Raw genomic sequence first — 22,931 nt, forward strand, 5'->3', positions numbered from 1 at the left:
TTTCTTTCCTGGCAACTACTAATAGAATGTTGTTTAGTTAAATTTCAGATATGCCTGAAATGTAACGTCCAATTAAATTTGCCGTTTTGCTCTTTGAAAATGTCATTCCATTATTTCGGTGTTATTAGATGAGCCTCCCCTGTTCCTCTAGTATAAATCATTCTCTTGGGTACTTTTGTCTTGCCTTATGATGACTGTCTGTCTTCTGTAATTGCATGCAATTGCACAGATGAACATTATGTCGAAACATTATGTAAGTGGACGTTCTTTACAGATCTGGAAAAAATTATGATTATGTTCCCTTCCTGGTAGTAGAAAGACATTGTAATTCTGAATTATTACATTTCTAATACAGGAAATTCTGCATGCCTTCATATTACTGTTGTCTTGTCTTCAGATTGCACATAGGTTGTCAATCTGAAATACCCCTCATTTCAGCTTCTTGGATTGATAATTCATAGGTCACTGATCAGCAGATCTGGGGCTGTTTGTTAGCATTCACCTTTTAAAATGTGCTTGTATTCTTTTTAAAAGCTGAGCATTGAGGGACATGTGAAGAGAAGAACATGGTTTTTAGCACAGGCAGAGACTGGTCTACAAGTTACGTCTCTGCTTTAAATTTAATGTCAACAAATGCATTTAAACTTAATTTGTAAAAATGCATTTGTTGTTGAGCGTTCCTGTTCTGCGTAGGTTATATTACAAGCATTACATACTGCTTTGTTAGATCAGATGCAGCAGCTAGGTTTGCCTTTCCTAATACTACTTTAATACATTCACTCCAAACTGTTCCAGTTTCTACGTTCTGTATCATCCCTTTTCCCCATAGCAACAAATCACAGCATCCATTTCGCACACATGATTTAATTGCACACAAATTATGTCCCATAGGAAAAGTTCTAGTTAATGATACATACTTGATATGCTAGTTTGTTTTTTCCATAACCTTTTGCAATACCTAACATGCTTTGTAATGGATTTGTACTTCTTTTTTTAATTTATGGCATTTTATAGCAACAAATGACGGTTCCTTTGTCTGTCTAAACTATCCAGAATCCAGTTCACTTCTACTGTAATGGATAAAATGTACAACTGAACCAAAACATTCCATGCTGCGAGTTTACTGTCTTTCTGTTAAAATGTGCCAAACTCTACCCTTGTTGTGTAGAATATGGGGATATTTTTGCATGTATTTACAAAAATGTCAGAAACACTCCAAAGACCTGAAAAAAAAAAATCTTTAAAATCAGGCCTTTCAGGGCTAATTTGATTTGAAAAATCTGTGCTGACTAGAAGTATTTAACTACTTTCCATCAGTACAGAAATGGAGGTCAGTTAATTTTTTTTTATTGGTAGGTGTGAAGCAGATTAATTCTAGGGAAAGCAAGCATGTCAAGGTATAAGTAGTAATGTGCCACAGTGCAGGGCTTTTTCCTTGAAACTTTGAGGCATGTTTATTACTTAACTGGCCAGATATCTTCTACTTGTTTTCATTTCCTTATTAGGAGAGGATTAAATGACTTGCATTTAAGAGGGGGAGAAAGATTTTTAGGGAAAACAAATCATGTTGCATTTATAGGTGGAATTGGGTATGGTGCAGTATTTTCTTGCAGCTTTAAGGTACTTACAGTTTCAAACCTCCAAATATTCATTAAACAAAACCAGCACATAAAAGTTTCCAATATAAGATTGTCTTTTGGAGACATCTCTCTACAAATCTTGTTTCTATTAAATTAGTATTTACTTAGTTTAAAATGAAGTAGTTTCAGGAATGTTGCTTGTCAAAATTATGTTCATGAAATAAAAATACAAAATCTTTTTTTTTAAACATTTTTAGGCTGCTAATTAACATTCCTCTGAGACCTACAAGCATGACTAACAGCATTATTTTGTTAGTTAAAGATTGACAGGTTTATTTCCTAGATCAAAGAGTTATAGAAAAAGTAGGGCTTCAAGGGACCTTCTCTGGTCATCCAGCCCAACCTCCTGCCTGAGTCAGGATCATCGCTATCCAAACAATCCCATACAAATTTTTGTCTAACCCAGGGGTATCAAATATCCAACCTGCAGAGCCTCACAGTTTGACTCCCAGTGCTACCCTGTTGACCCACATGCTCTGGCTGGCTCTGTGGTGCCTGTTGGGGTCAGCATCCTGTGCTGTGGTGCTTGCTGCACTCGCTGGATCAGGCATGGTTGGTGGGAGGGTTGTGGGCCTGATCTGGCTTATGGATTGGCCCCACACCACTCATCTGGTCTACAGGGCCAGATGAGTTTGGCACTTCTGGTCTAACCTATTGCTAAAACTACAGATTCAACCCTGTTGTACAACTACAAGGCACAGATAAAGCAGGGGGCAACACAGATAATACCGTAAGAGCATATATAGTGCAATCCAAAGTGTTAATTCTAAAAGACAATGGCCATGGCTAACACAAGTATAGAGTTCCCCTGAGATCAAGATCCTCGATACAGGTAGCTGGAGGTAACTTCCTTGGGAAAACTGAATGCAAATGAATGGCTGTGAACAGAAAGAAATTATCCTGGATTAGAACTGGGGTAAAATTTCCAGGATTAAGGCGGTTTTACCTTGGTTCAAGGGGTTGTATTATGTGGCTGTTAACTTTTTCTTCTTGGGACACCTGGTATCCTATGATGTCCTAAATTTTGTGTATCCATGGCCTAATGATGTGCATGTAAAGGGGGTTATTTAAACTGCGGTGGAGACATTCATTCAAAATTAGGAGCTTTTATGAGAGAGGGGGATCCAGAACTATTAGACCAACTGATTCTAGTCTATCCATTCAATGATTTTATGCAGTTGAATTAATTTACTTGGAAGGGTAATTCCAATTAATATTCCTGACTTTCCGTGTAAAGCTAGTCTATAGATGTAGAATGTCCACGATCTTCAAGAGCCGGTGGGGTTCAGCTTGTGCCATAATAAACTTGCCTGACTTTCAGGAGGCTGTGCACTCAGCATTCTGACAAAAATGCCTGTTGTTGTCTCTTAAATTTGGCACCCAAAATAATTGATGGGTTTTGAAAGTCTTAGCTAGTACATTTTGAAAACTTTACTTTTAAGTGGCATATGTGTTGCTTTCACCTGCTTCATTCCTGGGAATATTCTTATGAAGTGTATTTTTGATATACAATAAGTTATGTCGTTTTCTTAAATCGAATTAGCTGAAGTAGAATGATGATATTTCACACTATCTTTTCCTTCTGTCTTCTCTTATATCAGTCCACTGGGACACACAAGAAAAAAGTTACCTTGCTTCAACGTAAGGCAGTTTTTCTTTTCGTTTTAGCATGAAGTCTTGCAGGGCATTTTGCTGGAGTATCTTGTGTCATCTGTATTTTATTTCCACACTATCATACTTACTCTTATCTTATTGAATAAGAATTTGACAAGTTCAGAATGTTTCTCTTACATTTTTCCATGTTGTCTTAAATCTATGTAGCAATATATGCTTGTTGTTATTCTTAATCCTTTTCAATAGTTGATTTCAGAATTGCTTTAAATATTGTGGCTTTAATGTGTTGTGTGACCTAGTAAAAAGCGCTTATGAAGGCTGTCTTCAAATAATAAATTATTTAAGCCATTTGTTCCCAGACTATGGCCCCTGAGGCCCTGCTAAGTGGTCTGCAGGTTGCACTGCCTCCCATAGCTTTTGAATGCTAGTTTGATATGGATATTTCATCTGCAAATATGCTGAGGGCTAACTGGTCCACTCATCCTTTTGTAATGTGCAAAGTGTTAGTCCTTTCATTAGGAGATTTTAAAACAGTTGCATGTAATGATAGTTTCAAATGCGTCTTTAAAAATGAATGATGTCAGGTTTGATATTAATCAAGTTAAGAAATATAGGCTAATTGTGGAGTGCTGTTCTGGTTTCATGATCCCCACGGCTGGCTGCTGAAAGGGGAAGGTGGTATTTGTATTTTTAGTGGGAGCGTTGGAAAGAAGGATTTTGACTAGTCAGTCATCTTGATGGAAAGAGGCTTAGTTACTATTCCTTGGAGTTGTATGGTTGTGGAAATATGTTGGCGCGTCTCTGTTCCCAATCCCATTCCCACGTATTCTTTTAAAGGAGCTGCAATCAGCTGGGAGAGAATACTTCACTGTAGAGCTGACAGATTTGCAAGCCCAGCATAAGAGACGGTAGCATAACTAAAGGAGGGTGGTAACTGGGGCAGCAGTCCTAGGCACCTAGGTGGGGCAGGGAGAGGGGATAAGCAGAAAAATAACAGCTGCTGCCTCAGCAGGGCAGCCCTGTCGGCAGCAGGAGCAGCTGGCAATTATTGCTGTCCTGGGCTCCCAGTGCTCCTCTTGCACCTCTGATGAGGGATGTGGTGGGCTAGGGGAGGAGGGATTGTGCCTTTTGTGCTTTATAGCCTGGGGACTTGGGGCAGCAATACACGGTCAGCTATAAGGGGTAGGTACAGCTTATAGCAGCCCTGTTGCTGATTTTTAACTCGTGCCAGAGATCGTTTTAGTCTGTGCAGCTTTCTATAGAATCCAGGATATGCAAATCTAATCTAAAGAAGATGCAGAATAGATGCAGTTGTTTTTGCTCATGCAAGTGTTTTAATATAAACTTTTGAAAGAGAAAACATCAAGAACTTCTGATAGAGTGCATCTTGCAGTTGTACTGTGTAGACAGCCATACCTGACTATTATTTATCATTGTCACTTTAAATGTAAAAATATATGTGTATAAAGTTTGTCTTTTTTGTTTTGGAGGTTTTTTGTTTGTTTTTTTTAGGGAGGAGTTTTTAAATTTAAAACATTTTAATTCTCAGATTTATAAGCTTGTTATTACTTTACTTATGCTGTTTGGTTGACTGTTTGTACTTCTTCATTACAGGATGTATGACAACATGTCCACAATGGTGTATCTAAAAGAAGAGAAGTTGGAGAAGCTTACCCAAGATGAAATTATTGCTAAGACAAAGCAAGTGATTCAGGGACTGGAGGCACTGAAGAATGAACACAATTCAATTTTACAGAGCTTACTTGAGACACTGAAATGTTTGAAGAAAGATGACGAAACTAATCTGGTTGAAGAAAAATCAAACATGATTCGAAAGTCACTAGAAATGTTGGAACTTGGACTTAGTGAAGCACAGGTAAAATAGGAGCAAGAGTAACCCATTTCAAACCATGACTGCAGTTAAAAAAACAAAACAAAACAAAAAAAACCCCACAAACTCATTTCTTTTGGGGGACTCAGAAATGCAGAGCAAAGCATTTTTTAAAGACTTGTATACAATAAAAAATAGCAGCATCTGTTTCTGCAGAGGAGATATTTAAATATTATCAGGCCGTGTAGGGAAGGGGATGGGTGAAACTAGAAAGAGAGTCTGACACTGGCTGTTTTATTGGATTCTGAAATTAACCATAAATGGGGAGTAAAAATCTTGATCCTACTAGAATAAACATCAAAACTCCATTGACTTCAGTGAGGGATGCACTTTTATTATTTAATGGATAGGCTTTTCCATGCCACTTGTCATGTAGTATATGAGTGCCTTGTTTTTGAGAGCATAATTAATATCGGGGTGGATAAAAATCAGCTTTTAAAAAAAATCAAAATTTTTTAAAATTTAAATTGGATATTTTTTATTTAATTGTATTTTTATTTTTTATCAAGATGCTTTAAAAATAAGGCTATATAAAGCTAGTTTTGATTTAAGATCTGTTAAAGCTCAAATGTATCATCATGGAAAAAGGGTTATAACTTCTAATTATATATATTTTTGGGACAATATATTCATGTAACCTTTTTAGATAAATTTTATAAATAGGTCACAACAGGCCATGGACTGTATTAGGGGCCCAGTCTTATGGGGTTCCAAGATGCTCCTCTATAGATTAGTAAAGATTCAAGAAAACTGCTTTACCCAGTGGGATTCAGTGCTGAGTCTAGAAGATCCCATTAAGCATCTCTGTGATGCTTAGTTTCAGTTCTCAAACTGTGGATTTGTGTCTCCAGAGATAACATCCTTGCTAACAGCAGTATATGGAGACAAGAGATAAGAGACCTGATTGCCTACCCACCAGCCTTATTGTCTCTCTGTAAGTTAGTGTACACAGTTTCAAGCCCCTACCTCTCTCTAAATGTGCAATTTCAAGAAGTTAAATGAATAAAGGATTGTTGGGGGTGGAGTAGATCTGGACAAGGAGGAGGAGTCGAGATAAATGCAAGTAGGGAGGGGCAGTAAAAGCAAAAGAAAAACATTTTGAGCAGAATATTCCAGAAGCCTTGAGAGAGAAGTTTGTGAGTATAGCCTTTCCATTGATTTGAGATCTGAGGGAATGGTACGGTAGAAGGGAAAACCTATCATGGCAGCAGACTCGCCAAGCTATAAAAGAAGAAAGCAAAGATGAGAAGAAATCTAGAAGAAAGTGAAGAAAGCCCCAAGCTACTAACATATGGCTGCAGTGCTCATTTGATGTCTTCCTAATGTAGTATGGCAGAAATATCCTCCAAATGCCCATGATTAATCTAGCAAATTGGAGATAGTTCACCTCCTAGTGACTTCACAAGTATCTGCTTCAATTAGCTTTGGTAAATAAAATAACCAAATCCTAATTCAGTTTTCTTATGTAGCTGCACAATTAATCTGAAAAATATAAAAATAAATCACTGCTTTAAAGTGTATAGTATATACCTTCTAAAAATGAAACGTACATCTATCTCCGAGTTGTGAATAATATGTATTAAGGTTATATCAAACAACAAGGATGCACCTTTTGTAGAAAACGGTTATTAAATTGAGGCTTCCTGACCAGTGTTTTAAGTCATGATTTAAATCGATTTGATTTAAATCAAACCTGCCCTGATAATATACATCAGAGTTAACATGTTATCCTTGCTAAACATGGGGATCTGAGAGAGAGAAATGAAGTACATTGCCAAGGGTCAGACACAGCCTTAAACCGTGGTGTGTCGCTTATCTTTTGAGTCTCCTGCTGTTGTCTTAAATCCATCCTTTTTTCTTACTTGAACATGAGATTTATTATGTAAGTACTTGGTGCTAATTTTAAGGCAGTCTTTAATATTTACCCAATGTTTACTAGAATATAAAAAAAAAAAGCTTTTAAATTAAAGGCTTAGTATCAGAAAATGTTATGGGGAGAGTGGACAGAAGCATGTGTGTGACAGACCCCCACAGGGAACAGAAACAAATTAGTCTGACTTCACAGTCCTTGGACAGCATGACACTTTCAATCCTTCATAAAAGAAGAAAATATCAATAGATAAGTGACTCACCGTTTCTAAAGGTCTCTTAATTGTCTTTTGATAGTATTTATAGAAAAATTTGTATAGATAAAGCACTAGACGAAAAGATATTAACTACTGGGGGGCACTGATAAAGATTTTTTGGGCCGATACCGATGGCTGATTATCAACAAACCATATCAGCAGATACCGATCCAATTGCTGATTTATGCAGCCTGGCAGCTTGGAGAGCAGCATCTGGCTGGTAAATCTGTTGGAGGGACAGGTTATGGGTGGGGGCAGATCAAGGCCCCCACAATGAGGGAGGGAGTGGGACTGGGGCAGGGGCAGGTGCTGCCCAGGCAAGACGGGGCACAGGATTGACCTGTGAGTGGCTTGTCCGAGGGGAGGGAGGAGGGTGACTCTTGCCACTGCAGGCACCCTCAGGGGAGGCAGGAGGACACATGCCTTCCAGATCTGTGCACAGGGCAAGGGTGGGCTGCCAGCAGGGATGGTGCCAAGCTGTTTCCAATGGGGGAGGGGGTTGAGCTGGGGCTGTGTTCAGGGTGAGCAGCAGCACTGGGAGGGGATGTTTGGGGGCAGGAGGACTCTATGGTGAACTTTGGAGTGGCTGTAGCTCCCCCCATCCCCGGTAGCTACCCCTCCCAGTGCCACCGCTGCTGCCTGCCCCGAACTCCCCCTGCCAAGAAGAGCCCGGTGCCGGTCACAGCCTGCAGCAGCACCCCGCGCACAGATCCGGGTGGCATACGGCCCCATGCCTCCCCCAGGCACGCGTGCAGCAGCAGGCGCTACCCCCTGGATGAGCTGCTTGTAACTCTGTCCTAGGCCCCTCCCCACCCTGGCTGGGCAGCTCCTGCCTCTGTCCCTATCCCTGTCCCACTCCCTCACTGTGGTGGCCTCGATCTGCTCCTGCCCACCCCATGTACTTTCCCTCTTCCCACCCCTTCCCCACAACAGACTTACCAGCTGGACACTGCTCTCCAAACTGTTCCAACAGTTTAACATTTCCGTGCCTCAGTTTACAATAGATAAAATTAATATGATCTTGCAATCCTAAGGGGTTGGGAAGAGAGTTGTATGTGTAAATTCATTTAGTGATGGCAATCATATATTGAATCAGAAGTTCTTTCTCTGAAGATGAAATAGATTTGATTAAAGGAATAAGGACATTTCTTTTGCCGCCTGGTCCTCCCATCCCCCTGCCGCTAAATTTTCTCCAGAGAATAAGTTCATAAAAGATTTCAGTTCAATGTAATAGGTCATGATTTGATAACTGCAGGCATTTTGAATACATTGGGCCACATTTTAACTTTGCTTTCCCAAGTAACCTTGTAAATGTTTCAGATGCAACTGTTCACACGCATTTACCTGAAACCAAGTTGACTGAATTAAAGGAGACCCCCCTCCAGTAATTCTATATAGATATATATTACAAATTTGTTATAATCTTAATTACCTCCCTTCCTCTTCTCCCTCCTACTGCTGTGGCAGGGAAGACAGTAGCGGGGGGAAGGGGGAAGGAGATGCCAGACTCCTACCCCTTGTCCCACTGCCATGTGCCCTGCTGCCACGTTCCCCTCTGCCACCTGTCCCTCTGTGCCTGTCTGCCCCTCTGCACCCTGCTCCGTTCCCTACAACCCTACCTTTCCTCCCCTTCAACTTCTGCTGCAGCTATGCTTCATATTGGTGCAGTCAGCAGCAGTGGTGGCCCTGGTCTGGCCTCAGCTCAGCCTAGCCAGGGAGAAGTGGCAGCAGCTGAGTTGGTATTTGAATCCAAGATGCTGAATCCAGGTGCTGATTGGGGATAGGGAAAGGTAGCTCATCTTGGATTCGAGTAAATATGATAGTTAGTTGACCTGTATTTACATAGGTACACTTTTTTAAATTGGAAAAAAGCCTGCTAACAGACATGTTTGATACGTAGACTAAATGGTGTGTGTGATTAAAGTTTTGTTATACAACAGAGGTACTCTACCTTTTTGGCCCTGTGGGCCAGATGAATGGTGTGGGGCCAGCCCATGGATCGGAGCAGGTCCTGTCCCTGTGGTCCCCCATAGGTAGGCCAGATAACATGCAGGGATATGTTATCTGGCCCACAGGATTCCCCATGGATTCAAAAATTTGGCAGCAAGAGGGTGGCAGTTGCTGCCATTGCTTTCCCTCTGCCAAATATCTGGACCTGTAGGAAGTCCCACAGGCTGGACGACACTGTTTTGAGCACCCCTGACCTACAAGTCTCTGATAAAAAATATTGACATGAATGTGGGTAGTTCATAAGGATTTCCCGGAGTTTGAACTAGACCAGGGGTGGGCAAAATATGGTCCACTGGCTGGATCCGGCCTTCCAACTGATTGGATCTGGCTTATGGGTGGGTACTCTCAAATGAACTGTATCCAGCCTGAAGTGCTCTGCATGGAGCCAGACCTGCCCAAGGCAGCCCACACTGCACTTCCACCCATGCCAGCTCCCACATAGCTTCTTGGTGGGGCTGCTTCTGCCTGGGTACTGCTCAGCTTCCCCTGTCTCCAGTGACAGCTCTTCCTCCTTCTGCCCTTCCTGCACCGCTTCAGGGAGTAGGCAGTGGAGGGAAGCTGTGGGGGCACATGCCAGGCAGCAGATGCCCAGCCAGGTAGGGGGCAGATGCCCAGTCAGGTAGGGAGAAGCTGCAGCTGGGCAGCTCCTGCCCCAGCGTGCGAGGCTCTAGCTCCCAGTTGCCTTCCACCCACTTGGCCGCCAGCAGGTGGCTACTGATTATGTTGAGCAGGTAGGGTAGGTAGAAAGTGGCTGGAGCTGGAGCTCTGAGTGCTGGGGCAGGCACCACCTGACTGCAGCTTCCCCCTGCTCAGAGCAGCTCAGTAGGGGGAGGAGGAGGAGGCACTGAGGTGGGGGGAGCTGAACAGCAGCTAAAGCTATACTGGGAGCAGCCCTGCTGGGAAGCTGTGAATACTGGCTGGGGCTGGCAGGTGCAGGCAGGAGTGCAGCATGGGCTGTTCTGGGTAGGAGCTGGTGGGCCTTGGCCCCATGTGCAGCACAGTGGGGGCAGCTGCAAACTGGATGGGGGATGGGGGCACAGACTGCACCTGGAATGCCTGAGTGAGCTCTGCTGCAAATGCTCCTGGCCCTCCTCCCTTCCTCGCTCTTCCCCCCACTCCCAGCCGGTTCCCTGGACTTAGTGCAGGGGCAGGCAGTTATTTTGGGTGGAGGGCTTGTTACTGAGTTTTGGCAAGCTGTCAAGGGCAGAAAGGGTAGCCCTGCCCCTTGACAGGTGCCCTGCCCCTAGGTCACCATCCTGGGATGAGAAGTTCCTCCCCTAAACCTTGACCTTTGCCACTGGAATTCCCTCCCCTTACCTCTCCAGAAGTACTCCTTTCAGCAAGGATTTGCCATCTCAGAACCTGAAAAATACCAAATTATATTCTAAAAATCAACCGCCTACTACAATGTTCATTAATTTAATTTCAAAAAATATTTTTGTCCTGATTTACATGTGTTTGTGTAGTGTACCTAGAGGTGATTGCACAATAGCTTAAAATTAAGTCTTACTCTTATATATTGTGGGTGGGTGGGTATAGGTTTGTAGGGTGTGGGGGAGGGTGTTGGTTTGTGTGTGTGTTTTGTGGGACAATGGATAGGTGCGGGATGAGGGATCATGGGGTTTGTGGGGAGTTGTGAGTGTGTGGGGGGAGGTTGGCTGGGGAGGGTTGTGGCATGTGTGGAAGGGGAAGATTTACTCGTAGAGCCCCTCCAGTGCTCCTCCAAGCCCCGGCTTCATGCTCCTGCCACTCCTGTTCCCAGGGCACCAGTGTGGCCCTGTGGTGCTGCTTGCTGCCCTTCTGTTTCCTTGTCCCTCTGTCGCTCTGGCACCATCTCCTAGCTGTATGGCAGAGACTGCAGGACGCAGCAGGAGCTGGACTGGCCTAGCCAGCACTGCATGGAGCCAGCTGAGAATTTCTGGGGCCAGCTGGCTCCTGCTGTGTCCTGTGGCCCTGTGCTGCAGCTGGGAACTACGTGGTGCCAGAGCAACCAGTAGGGGGTGGAGGGAAGCAGTGGCAGTGGTGGGCAAATGGCTGTGGCGGGGCAGGGCAGGGTGGGGGGCAAGTGGGAGCAAGCAGGCATGTGGCTGGGAGTGCAGTGACAGCTGGGAAGGAGCACGGGGCCCGCGTAGTACACTGGGGCCGGTGGTGGTAGGGCCCAGGGTGGGACAGCAGGAGTGCGGGACACAAGCCAGTAGGTCTCTGTGGAGCTGGGCCAGGCTGCACTAGCTGGGAGAGGAGGGAGCTGGCTCTGCTCTAGAGCCCCTGCTGGCCTGGACCCTCTACTACTGCCACCCCGCTCTGGGCCTCTGCTGGCCCTGGCCTCGGTGCACCGGCAGTAGCTGTGCTCCGCGTGCCCGCTTGCTGCCCCTTCCTCCCCACTGCCAGCTGCTGCTTTCAGCACTCTCCTGCCTGCAGATGCCACTGTTCCTTTCCACCCTACACTGACCGCTCTGGTACCACGTGGCTCCTGGCTACAGCACTGGGACCGCAGCATCCAGCTTGGCCTGACCCTGAGGACTGGGGCGATTGCTGATAGTCCTCCCCTACCTCCCACCTGCCAGCCCCCTTCTTATCTAAACTTCTGTCCAGCGCAGGGAGGCAGTAACAGCCCCAGGGGCCCAGGCCAGAAGCCTCTGCTTGGCATGGGGTTTCTGGCTGGTGGTAGGCGGGATGCCAGGCCTTGCTTCTGCAACCGCTTGATCCTGCTGATGGCTTTCCCTGGGTCTCACTGCCCCTGGCTCCTGTCATCTTTGACAGGTAGCCAGGGACAGATAAATATTAACTTTCTAAATTTTTTTAGGGGCCCTGCAGGCTGGATAGAATGGTCTGGCAGGCCAGATATGGCCCACGGGCCATGTTTTGCCTGCCCCTGACTTAGTGTGTCAGCAGTCGTCCCCCCCCCCCCCCCCCACACACACACACACACATGCACACACCTGCACACACATCTTCCCCAACCCTCCACACCCCCACCCCCTCCACACAAGGTATAAGGTATATACAAGAATAAGACTTTATGTTGAGCTATTATGCAATTACCTCTATATACACTATTAAAAAAACATAAATCAGAACAAAAATCACTTTTAAATAAAATATTTTATAGTCGATGTTTGATTTTTAGTATATGAATTGTTTTTCATCTATAATTTTTAAAAATGATCTCTTCTGAAAGATTGTATATGTGCTGCCCTCAACAGCTCATCAGAACCAAGTGGCCCTCAGTCAAAATAATTGCCCATCCTTGAACTACGGTGATCTAGAGCTCCTCTTTGGTTTGTGTTTGAAAGATTGTCCTTACACTCACAAGGAATTTAACATGCGTATTTTAATGGAAGCATGTGTTCATAAGATTTTTTCCAACTTCATTTACGATTTTAATTTGTTCATTTTGTATTCCACTTTGCAACTCAGTGTTGTATTAATGTAAGCTTTTGCATGAGTTAGGAATATATGTAACCTATTATGGGCATTGAGGAACTTTTACTATGAACAACAATTCATTGTAGTAAATACTGCTAAATAAATATATGTTAAGTCAGCAAAAGCAATTATATAATATTGGTAAAAACTCCTCCTGATTAATTCCTAGTGAGTAAATGTTAAAGATGGCAGAAATGGGAAGAGATTGAGAGCCAAATAGAAATTACGAAAGCGGAAAAACACTTACTAGATTTCAGAAGTACACCGGCACTTACATATGAAAAGTCTTAAATGTTAACAGTGAAATACGTTATACAGGAAGAATGCCTTGTAATCTTATGTGCTTTTTAGGTGATGATGGCCTTGTCAAATCACTTAAATGCAGTGGAATCGGAGAAGCAGAAATTGCGAGCTCAAGTTCGCCGGTTATGCCAGGAAAATCAGTGGCTGCGGGATGAACTAGCCAATACCCAACAAAAATTACAGAAGAGTGAGCAGTCTGTGGCTCAGCTGGAAGAAGAAAAGAAACATCTAGAATTCATGAATCAGTTAAAAAAATATGATGATGATATTTCTCCATCAGTAAGTAGCTGTACATTTGAAAAGCATTTTATATTATATTTAACATCAAACTTTTTCTTGATAGTTTCTTCTAACTTGTCAAAAAGGTGCTATTAAGCTTTTATTTGTTTACAGGTACATTTAGAAACTAATTTATCTCTGTTTACCTTTTCTTATTTTGCATAGTTCATGTACTAGAAAACAACTTCCTAGAATCTTTATTTTAAGAAAGTATGTGCAATTTTCTGCAGGTGATAGACTTGAGGGAGGGTCAAAAACTGTTTGTAGTAAAGTACTGTGCTGAACAGTGCATTGGCTTTAAATTTGTTTAAAAAATGTCTTCAGAAAGTCATAAAGCATCTTCTTTTAAATCCCACAATTAAAGTAAGAATGAGCATATAGCTCATACAAGAGGGAGTAGAATTTGTGTTTTGAGTTTTCGTTTTAAATTTGTTCTTTTTAAATCTTGGAAATTACAGCATTCCTTTGATTTTGAAATTATGCTTTAAAAATTAATGTTGGGCAGTGGTAGAACTAAGATGTTTGAGCAGCCTTCTGCCTATATATGTATTACACTGGCCTTTGTTAATGTAAATCAGATATTTATTCTATTGAACAGTGTAATGAAATGGAGATTGGAAGAAGAGGAAGGATGTTCTCATATGGTCAAGCCACTCTATTAGGATGTAGGAGTTTAGGTATCCATTTCTGTGTAAAAGACTGTTGCAGTGCATATGCATAAGAGCTGAATTTTGTTGTGCATAATCTTATTTCTAGCATTTTCCTAACTTTGAGCATTTGGCTTGATAAGTGTTCTTCAAGCGTACTTTTTTCTACATGCAGTTGTTGTAATTATCTTACATGTAATGATAAAACATTTTGTTTGGGGTTTGGGGGTTGTATAGGAAGATAAAGACACGGATTCCACCAAAGAACCCCTGGATGACCTTTTCCCCAATGACGAAGATGATCAAGGGCAAGGAAGTAAGTGAGCTTCAGATTATATGAAACTCTTCTACAAAACAAAATTTGCTTTTCTTTGGAGAGCTGACTGGAAAGTTTAAGAGCTCTGGACCACTGTTGTGCAGCAAAAGGACAACTGTAGTTTTTTCAAAATTTATTTTATGCAGTAAACTATGATAAAACTCCTTCCTAATATGCTTTTTAGCTTTTTATGCCAGCCTAGACTGATGGGATTTTTCCCTTTCAGGGGGCAAGACACGAAGACCAATCTCTGCTGCTCTCACTATGTTGGGGGGCCTAGAGCTGGCTTGATTGTAATTTTAGAGAAACTTTGATAGCCTCGCACTACCCCTCCCAGCCATTCGTTAGGAATATATTTTAACACAAAATGAAGCTGTTTTAATACTCTGGACACATTTGGGACCTAAATTCAAGACTTACTTTAGTCAACCCCAGAGGTGTCTTGGGCATCTGTCCAAGTGACATATCTGAATAGCTCTGTCCACTTTTTGTTTAGTCTGTCAGAAAAAGGTACTCTGCAGCGGGTTCTCCTGACCACTAGACAAAATGCCCAGAACCTGCTGTCTTCATGTGATGCTGCTACTGATGCCTGATTTCATGCCTACATAATTAGTCAAATCTATATGCCCCCCTATTGCAAAATTGGATAGCAGTTGTCAGACATAAGTGCAGCGTGTAGTTTGTAGTTATGTGATTGCACTGGGACTAGGCAGTTGCCATGACTGAAAGTATTCCTGGTTTAGTAGGGACAGAGGAGAACAGAAAGCCAGGCTGGCAGTGCTAGTCATTTTCCTTTGTGTTCTGTGTCTGAAATCCAGTTTCGTGTTGAACTGGAGCTGGTTTTCATTGTCCTCCCAGAGTTTGTGTAGAGAAAAAGGGACAACTTTCCTGGTTCTGGGCTGGAAATGCAACAGTTGGGAAAAGAAGCAGGGGGAAAGGAGGAGGATATCTTAGAGGGATGGTGAACAAAATCGAGGGGCTGCTGCTGGCTATGAAGACTTACTTTCACCAGGAGAACATCTATCTAGTAAAGCAGGATCATTTGTTACTGTCACTTTTCAACTCAGACTCTTCTCTGAAACAATTAAATTAATTTGAGCGTTGTGAATCTGATATTAAAACTTTCTCTCTCTTTGTTAATGGCATGTTAGAATCTCAAATTCTAGCTTTCTTTCAGAATAAATTCAAAATGTATTGGCTTTCTTTCTGCAGTCCAACAGCAGCATAGCAGTGCGGCAGCAGCTGCCCAGCAAGGTGGTTATGAAATTCCAGCAAGGTTAAGGACCCTTCATAATCTTGTTATCCAGTATGCTTCCCAAGGTAGATATGAGGTTGCTGTACCACTCTGTAAACAAGCACTTGAAGATTTGGAGAAGACTTCGGGTCATGATCATCCTGATGTTGCTACAATGCTAAACATACTTGCTTTGGTATACAGGTTGGTATTCTCATGCATCCAAGTTGCCCATTAACTAAAAACTTATTTTTGGGAAAGTTAGCTAGAGACCCGTAATGTGACTGTGTTCTATAATATATGATATATTTGAATTTGTTGGAGTACCCTGTGCATCTATGACCCATGGGAGTTCTTTACATTAGGCTTTTGATAAGTTCCCGAATATACTTCCACGTCTCAGTTTGAGCCCTCTTTCTTTTAAAACCTAATTATCCTTCCATCCTCAACTCTTGAGCAAGTAGCCAAGTGACCACCTCTTTGGTAACACTAGTGAGCCATTTCATATTGGGAGGCAGGATGCAGATAGTTCCTTTTTATTCCCATAGCAAACTACCTGAAATTAATTATAACTTTTTTTAACTCATGAAGTGAAAGGTTGAGTCTTCTTTTCAGGTTGGGTCTTTTGTGCTCAAGCATTTTGGCTGGTATGCTGGAGCTAGCTATTATTTTTGCCACTGTTAACCATAGGAGATTAATCATTATTTAAATGCATTTGTATGTAACATAGGAAAACGTCAATTTATATGTGGGTTTTTTTGTTTTTGTTTGTTTTTTTTTTAAATCTAGGGACCAAAACAAATACAAAGATGCAGCAAATCTTCTGAATGATGCCTTGGCAATTCGTGAAAAGACTTTGGGCAAAGATCATCCAGCGGTTTGTACATGGCAATGTTATGATTTTAGTTTGTCTGTGTGTGTTTTACTAATTTTCTTTAAACTTATTCTAATATTAAACTCAACAGGAAAAAAAATTAAGACCTGGCTTATCACTAAACAGTACAGGTAGGAGGCCCCACTATAATGTTCTGCATTCTTTTAATACTTAATGTATGCCTTCAAGCATTTATCCATGTAAAGCTATTTCAGACACAGGTTACTCTGCTGTCACGTTTATTTGATTCTGAATCAGATTGCATGATCTTTCTGTGAAAAATATAGCTTCTGAAGGAATATTTTAAATTGCTTACTCTGGAAAAAATCAATTGCTGATTTCATGTTGAAGCTGTACTTCTGATTTTGCTTTACTGTTTCTGTTCAAAAAAGCATAATTCAAATCAAATTTTCATATTTAAGTCACTTTAATTTGGTAATGTATTGCTTCATATAGGCTATGTTACAGTGGAGCAACTCTGGATATGGTTAATGTAAAATAATCGCTGTAGATGTGACAGGAATAAATATATGCATTCAGTTACCTTTCTGCAGACTGGGTAAATATATTTCATGGTTTGCCGATGTGTTTTTGTTAAAGAATTTTTATTTCTTTCAATAAATTTTTCAAGAGACCTTCACTGTACATGGAAGATATGAAAATGTCAATACTCTGTTAAAATACTTTGGACTTTTTTTTATTTTTCACCAGGTATTCACATCAGCGTGTTCCAGCATACTAAATATTTTTCCACTATTCACAGGTGGCAGCTACTCTAAACAATCTTGCAGTGCTTTATGGTAAACGGGGAAAGTACAAAGAAGCTGAACCTTTATGTAAGAGAGCTTTGGAGATCAGAGAAAAGGTACAGAATGAGAAACCACCCTTCACATACCAGGGTGGTTACATTTTGGAACAGATGACTTTGAGAGGTGAAGAAACCGCCATCTTTTGGAAGTTTTTAAGAGAAGGTTATGATCAAACACTTTAGAACAGGGATGTTCCTGTCCTGAATAGAGTAGCTCAGGGGTGCTCAGCCTCCAGTCTGCAGGCCAGATTTGGCTTGTGGTGCCATGTCATGCAGCATACAGGGCTCCCCAAGGGTCTGTAAATTTGGCAGCAGGGGAGTGGTGGCACTGCTCCCTTGCTGCCAAAGCTCTGGACTCAGGCAGAGTGTGCTGGATCTGGTGCCTTTGCCCCTATCTGGCCCTGCATATTGGGATGTGTTGGGGCCCCAGGGCCCAATCTCAGCACAGCAGGGGTGGTGCCAGGCCCCTGGAACCCAGTGCTGCTGTGTGATTGGGGGCATGATGTGGTGCTGCACCCCTGGGACCCAGTCCTCACATATAGAGGGTGGGAGCGAGTGGTGATGGACTTCCCAGGGTCCAGTCCAGGTGCGTGGGGGAGGGAGGTGGTGGTGCCTGGCCCCAGGGCCCAATTTGGCCTGCAGATGGGCCCTGTCCTACTCATCTGGCACATGGGGCCAAATGTTTGAGCATCACTGGACTATTTGAATTGCTATGCTACCATCCAACCCTAATTTTCTTGATTATTTCAGTCTGGTATTTTTGTTCGTTAATGTATCTCTTGGGAAGAATAAGGCAACTTCTTAAAACAATTTAATTTTAAATTTTAAGAGGTTTTAAAGAGATTTGGGTGTATTCTAAAATTGCCAAATAACTGTCGGGTAAAAAGAAATCTATAGGTGAAGGGCTTTTGGATTCTCTTGTACTGAGATGACTACATCATTTGAATAAAAAAGTATGCTACTTAAGTTTAGTTGCTGTTCTGCAGCAGTGTTAAAATATTTATTCCAGTCCATTAGTATGGATATCTGCATGCAGCACCTTTTTAAGCTTCCTTAGTATACAGTATACTTTAAAAATAAATTAGTTACTTGAAAATTGCTCTGCTTACTATGATTTACATTTTCTTGCTCCATCAATTTGAATCAAATTTAATTCATATATATTTTTCACACCTTTATGGAATGCCTTAAAATTTAGGAATTAGAAAGAAATTGACATACTTTATTTTGTGCTGTTTATACATGTTATATCTTTATAAAAAATAATTGCTGATCTTGGATTAATTTATCCAGTAACTGAATTTGATTCAGTAACCAAACATTGTAATTCTTAATTTTTCATGGATTTTATAATCTGCATAACTTTCTATCTGCTGGAACATTTTTATTGAATTGACTGAATAATACTCCCCTTATACTACACTTGTTTTATCTGACACATTTATTTGTTTAGATTGTAAATCTTAAGCTTTAAGGTGGAGTAAGTTATTGAGCTGCACATGCATAACAGTATTTATAAAAAGGTGTCAAGGAAGTTCAAGGTTGTGGTAATGGGATAAGAAGCAAATCTGGGCTTTTGACCCTTCAACAAATAGAGGCCATTTCATTCAGGTAAATAACATTTTAGATGGGTACTAAAATGATCAGCTCTGGTGCAGCAACAATGTTAAGATTTAAATAGTCATAATTTAAGCATTTATGCTCATATGAATGGGGAAATTCTCATTTTTTTTCAGGGCCCGTCCCTCAGGCTTTATGCATGAACGGAGACTGGGTCTGTCCTGAAGTTTTTATGTCAGTATTTCACTTCTGCTTGCAGTGGTGGGAATACTGGTTTAAAAGGCTTGTCAGCATTTCTACTGCCTTCTCTTCTAGCCTTTATCCCCAGCACTCACTGCTTGTTACCACTGATAATGCTCTACTGACAACAAAGTAATTGGGGAAGATGTTTTTCATGGGGAGGAAAAGCACAAAGCAGAGACAGTCAGCAAGAAGTTGCTACATTGGTTTGTGTTCGTTTCAAGTCTCTTCTTTGTCACCCATGTAGCTAGAAAGTGTACGATCAGTTTGATTTCCATAGTCAAACCATGAATTGTGCAAAGTACACGGAGTCTTGGTCATAGGGAGTAGCATAGGAACTGAGAGTAATTGGATGTGATTAGTTAAAAAAAAATCTACGATAGTGCCTTTACCTCACAAGATGACAAATCAACAAAAACATAGTTACTGATAAAATGATAGTACTTGGCTTTTTTCCCCCCCAGTTTGCATTATTTGATGGCATCCAGAAAACTGCTGCTAACTGAATAGTTTGCTTTCAGGGTCTGAAAAATATTCTAAAACTTGCAACATTTTTCAGGTGTAGGATTTTTTTGGAAACAGGGCTGGAAAATGTCCTTAACAAAACATCATTAAGGGTGTAGAAAACAACTCGGTATAAAGAGAAAATGTGTATAGTGCTTGATTTTCTATGAAAGTAGTTGAAGAATAGGCCATGGGCACATAAAGAACTGAAATCGGGGCAAGTCAAGCTGTCTTAATTTTAAAAAGCTGTGAATATGATATAACAGGGGTAGGCAGTTATTTGGGCCTAAGGGCAACTTAGGGAGTTTTGGTAAGCTGAAATGGGCTGGGTCAGTACCCTCCCTGCAACAGGTCACCGAAAGTCCCTAAGTGCCTCTGCTCCACACTCAGCTGGGCAGGTGGGATGGGGCCCAGGGCAGGTGGGGAGTGGCATCCAGGAATGAGATGAGCAACTGGGGCTGGGAACATGGGGTCATGGCAGTGTGGGGCTGGGCAGAGCCATGATCCATTACACCCCTGTGACGGGTGCCAGTTCTGTGGCCTGGGGCTTGTGGGGAGTAGATCACAGTTCTGCTGCAGCCCTCAGCTATCACTGCTCTGCAATCCTGGGGTCTCTGGAGACCGGCTGGGACCCATGTGGGTAGGGCATGCAGCCAGGTGGACGGGATGGGACTGCAAGTGAGGAGCTGCGTCCAGGAGTGCAGTGGGTAGGCAGGGCCACATCTGGGATCTTGGGGTGGTGACAGCACAGGGCCAGGGCAGAGCTGTCGTCTGCTCCCTGGCCACCCTGCCCGTGGAACTGGCACCCATTGCAGGGATGTGTGGGCAACAGATCATGGCTCTGCCCCAGGCCCTGGTCCTACACTGTCACCACTCTGTGATCCCAGCCCTGTCTGCCCATCCTGCTCCTGGATGCTGCTACCTGCCTGCCTGTAGCCCCGTCCCATCCACCCAGCTGCGCACCCTGCCCGTGCAGGTCCTGCCTATGGCAATAAGTGTGGGATGGATGAGCTGGGGAGCCTAGGCAGTGGGTTTGGGTTTGGCAGTGGCAGCTGGATGGAGCCACCACTTTGGGGGCTGCTGGGAAGTGAATCTGGCTGCTGCACCACCCCAGCCCTGCTGCGCTCCTCTGGGCTGTAGGACCAGCTGCATGCAGTGCCACCACTCCCCTCTCTCTTGCCCACCCTGTACCTGGGCCAGGTGAGGCCAAGGGACATGCTGCAGTCCAGACAAAATCCCTTGTCCAGATCCAGCCCATGGGATCATATTTTGTCCATTCCCGTGATATAAACACTAAAAGCAACAAGGCTGTGACTGAATGGTGGCAGACTACCCCTGGATGAACTGGGTCTGTGTTTTTCATGCTTTCAAATGCCTGCCTTTCCCTGTACAGCCTGATCTTTTCTCAGGTTTTCAGTTTTATAGTTGGCTTACTTGTGCACAACAACTACAGAGCAGTTTGCTTCTGGCTTATGACCCAAACTTCACTTCTCTGTTCATGTGTCCATAGCATCAGATTCCTAAATGCAGACCCCACTTGTAATGTCAGCCCAGAGCAGGTTTAGTATTTCGTTAATATAAATGGGATCCTGTACTTTGAACCATAAATATGGAACGTCTAGTAAAATAGGGATTGAATCCTAATTATAAAAACGTATGAGTCGCAAAATAACATAGCCTGAATTTGGGTAGATTGATATTGGAATTAAACAGAGCTGTGAAAGATCATATTTGATTTTACTTTTCTTCAGATGTGTGAGATGAATGGAGAAGGTGACTTTTGACCTTCATTTGTAGGTCCTGGGGAAGGATCACCCAGATGTTGCCAAACAGTTGAATAACCTGGCCTTACTGTGCCAGAACCAGGGTAAATATGAAGAGGTGGAATACTACTACCAACGGGCACTTGAGATTTACCAAACTAAACTGGGGCCTGATGATCCAAATGTAGCAAAAACAAAAAATAACCTGGTAAGTTTGTAAATATGAAGTAAACATAAGAAATGTAAGCTTTACTTTTCCTGGTGTGCCAAGATGTTGGCTTGTTCAAGCAGTACATGCTTTAGAGAAACATATTTTATCTTTGCAAGATATTCATTTTTGTTGTTGCAATTTTTTTCTTTCTTTTTTCCCCCTCCCTTTCCTCCCCCCCAAGGCATCCTGCTATCTAAAACAGGGCAAGTTTAAGCAAGCAGAAACTTTATACAAGGAGATTCTTACTCGTGCACATGAACGCGAATTTGGTTCTGTAGATGGTAAGGAACTTGGTCCTCCAACACTTGAATATATTATTCATTTTATTATAATTTTGAAATAAAATATCTGAGTAAGAATAATTATTTTCTGCTTAAAGCTGTGACTGAGTGAGGGAGTTTTAAAGAGTATAATTGATCCATACTGTAAAATCCATCATAAGAAGGAAAGACTTTATGCACTTCGACATAATTAATCCAAAATGGGGCATTTTACCAAATGAGTAAGTCTTAGGTGATTGTTCAACAGTTTATAGTTCTTTTCCACCGCAAACTGTAATGCTTAAAATGTAGTAGAGACATAGTAAGTTTGCTGTCACTGAGTCACGCTTAATAGCCCAGCACAGGATTTTAAATGACAGAGTAAAAAGAATAGTAAAATGAGTGTATGGGTTCATCTGTCATTAATTAATGCAGAAAGACTTGTCATCTTTCTTAGACAGTGGAATATGAAGCTGCTGTAAAACGAGACGGTCAGCATTCTGTTTGGATGTTGTTGTATTCAAATGCATTTCATAAGCTACTAATTCTAGTGTGGTATTTATGTTACATTGTTATAAGATGTTATATAGCATGTAGCCTTCAGTAGTTGTCAAAACCATCATTATGATGAAAGCAGTACATTCATGTAAATTATCAAATGACTAAGCTCTTGTCAGTATGTACAGATGCCAACTGGATGACATCAAAGGAATAACTTTCTATCTACAGTCTATATTGTAAAGTGGAATTTCTTCTTCTGAAGTTAGGGAAGGAAAGATAGGTACTTTGTTAATCTAGTTATTCTTTCTTCACTGTGTCAAGAATACCATTAATGTTGCCAGAACCATTGTTCATTGACTCCAACTTCAAAAAGTTGAAAATCAAACAGAATGGCAGGGTTGTGTTTAAATATTTGTTTCATATCTTTACCAGATGAAAATAAGCCCATCTGGATGCATGCTGAGGAGAGGGAAGAATGCAAAGTAAGACCAATCTTAAATAATTGTTTTTCAGAACTTCTGTTGTTAGGGTTTACAGACCCCTTTTTTTTTCTTTTTCTTCTTTTTTAACACTGTCATTTTCCATTTAGGGAAAACAGAAAGATGGCACATCTTTTGGCGAGTATGGTGGCTGGTACAAAGCTTGCAAAGTAGATAGGTAGGTGTATTCTTTAAACATTTTAACTTGACAGTTTATACCATCCAGAAATACAGGGTCGAAAAGT

The 22,931-nt window shown here is 42.0% G+C and overlaps 1 protein-coding gene across 9 annotated transcripts in view; it reads left to right on the forward strand.

The window, feature by feature from the left end:
- Positions 1 to 22,931, forward strand: part of KLC1 (kinesin light chain 1) — a 74,613-nt gene that overhangs the window by 23,026 nt on the left and 28,656 nt on the right. For all 9 annotated transcript variants that reach the window (XM_059723260.1, XM_059723262.1, XM_059723259.1 and 6 more), the window contains exons 2-11: positions 4,869 to 5,130; positions 13,059 to 13,289; positions 14,174 to 14,252; positions 15,465 to 15,690; positions 16,276 to 16,363; positions 17,124 to 17,225; positions 21,270 to 21,443; positions 21,628 to 21,727; positions 22,640 to 22,689; positions 22,797 to 22,864. In XM_059723260.1, the coding sequence (XP_059579243.1) occupies positions 4,870 to 5,130; positions 13,059 to 13,289; positions 14,174 to 14,252; positions 15,465 to 15,690; positions 16,276 to 16,363; positions 17,124 to 17,225; positions 21,270 to 21,443; positions 21,628 to 21,727; positions 22,640 to 22,689; positions 22,797 to 22,864 (1,379 nt within the window). In that variant the 5' untranslated portion in view covers position 4,869. The remainder of the gene's footprint in view (positions 1 to 4,868; positions 5,131 to 13,058; positions 13,290 to 14,173; positions 14,253 to 15,464; positions 15,691 to 16,275; positions 16,364 to 17,123; positions 17,226 to 21,269; positions 21,444 to 21,627; positions 21,728 to 22,639; positions 22,690 to 22,796; positions 22,865 to 22,931) is intronic.

The sequence above is a fragment of the Alligator mississippiensis genome, chromosome 2, assembly GCF_030867095.1.
Source record: "Alligator mississippiensis isolate rAllMis1 chromosome 2, rAllMis1, whole genome shotgun sequence".
Lineage (NCBI taxonomy): Eukaryota > Metazoa > Chordata > Crocodylia > Alligatoridae > Alligator > Alligator mississippiensis.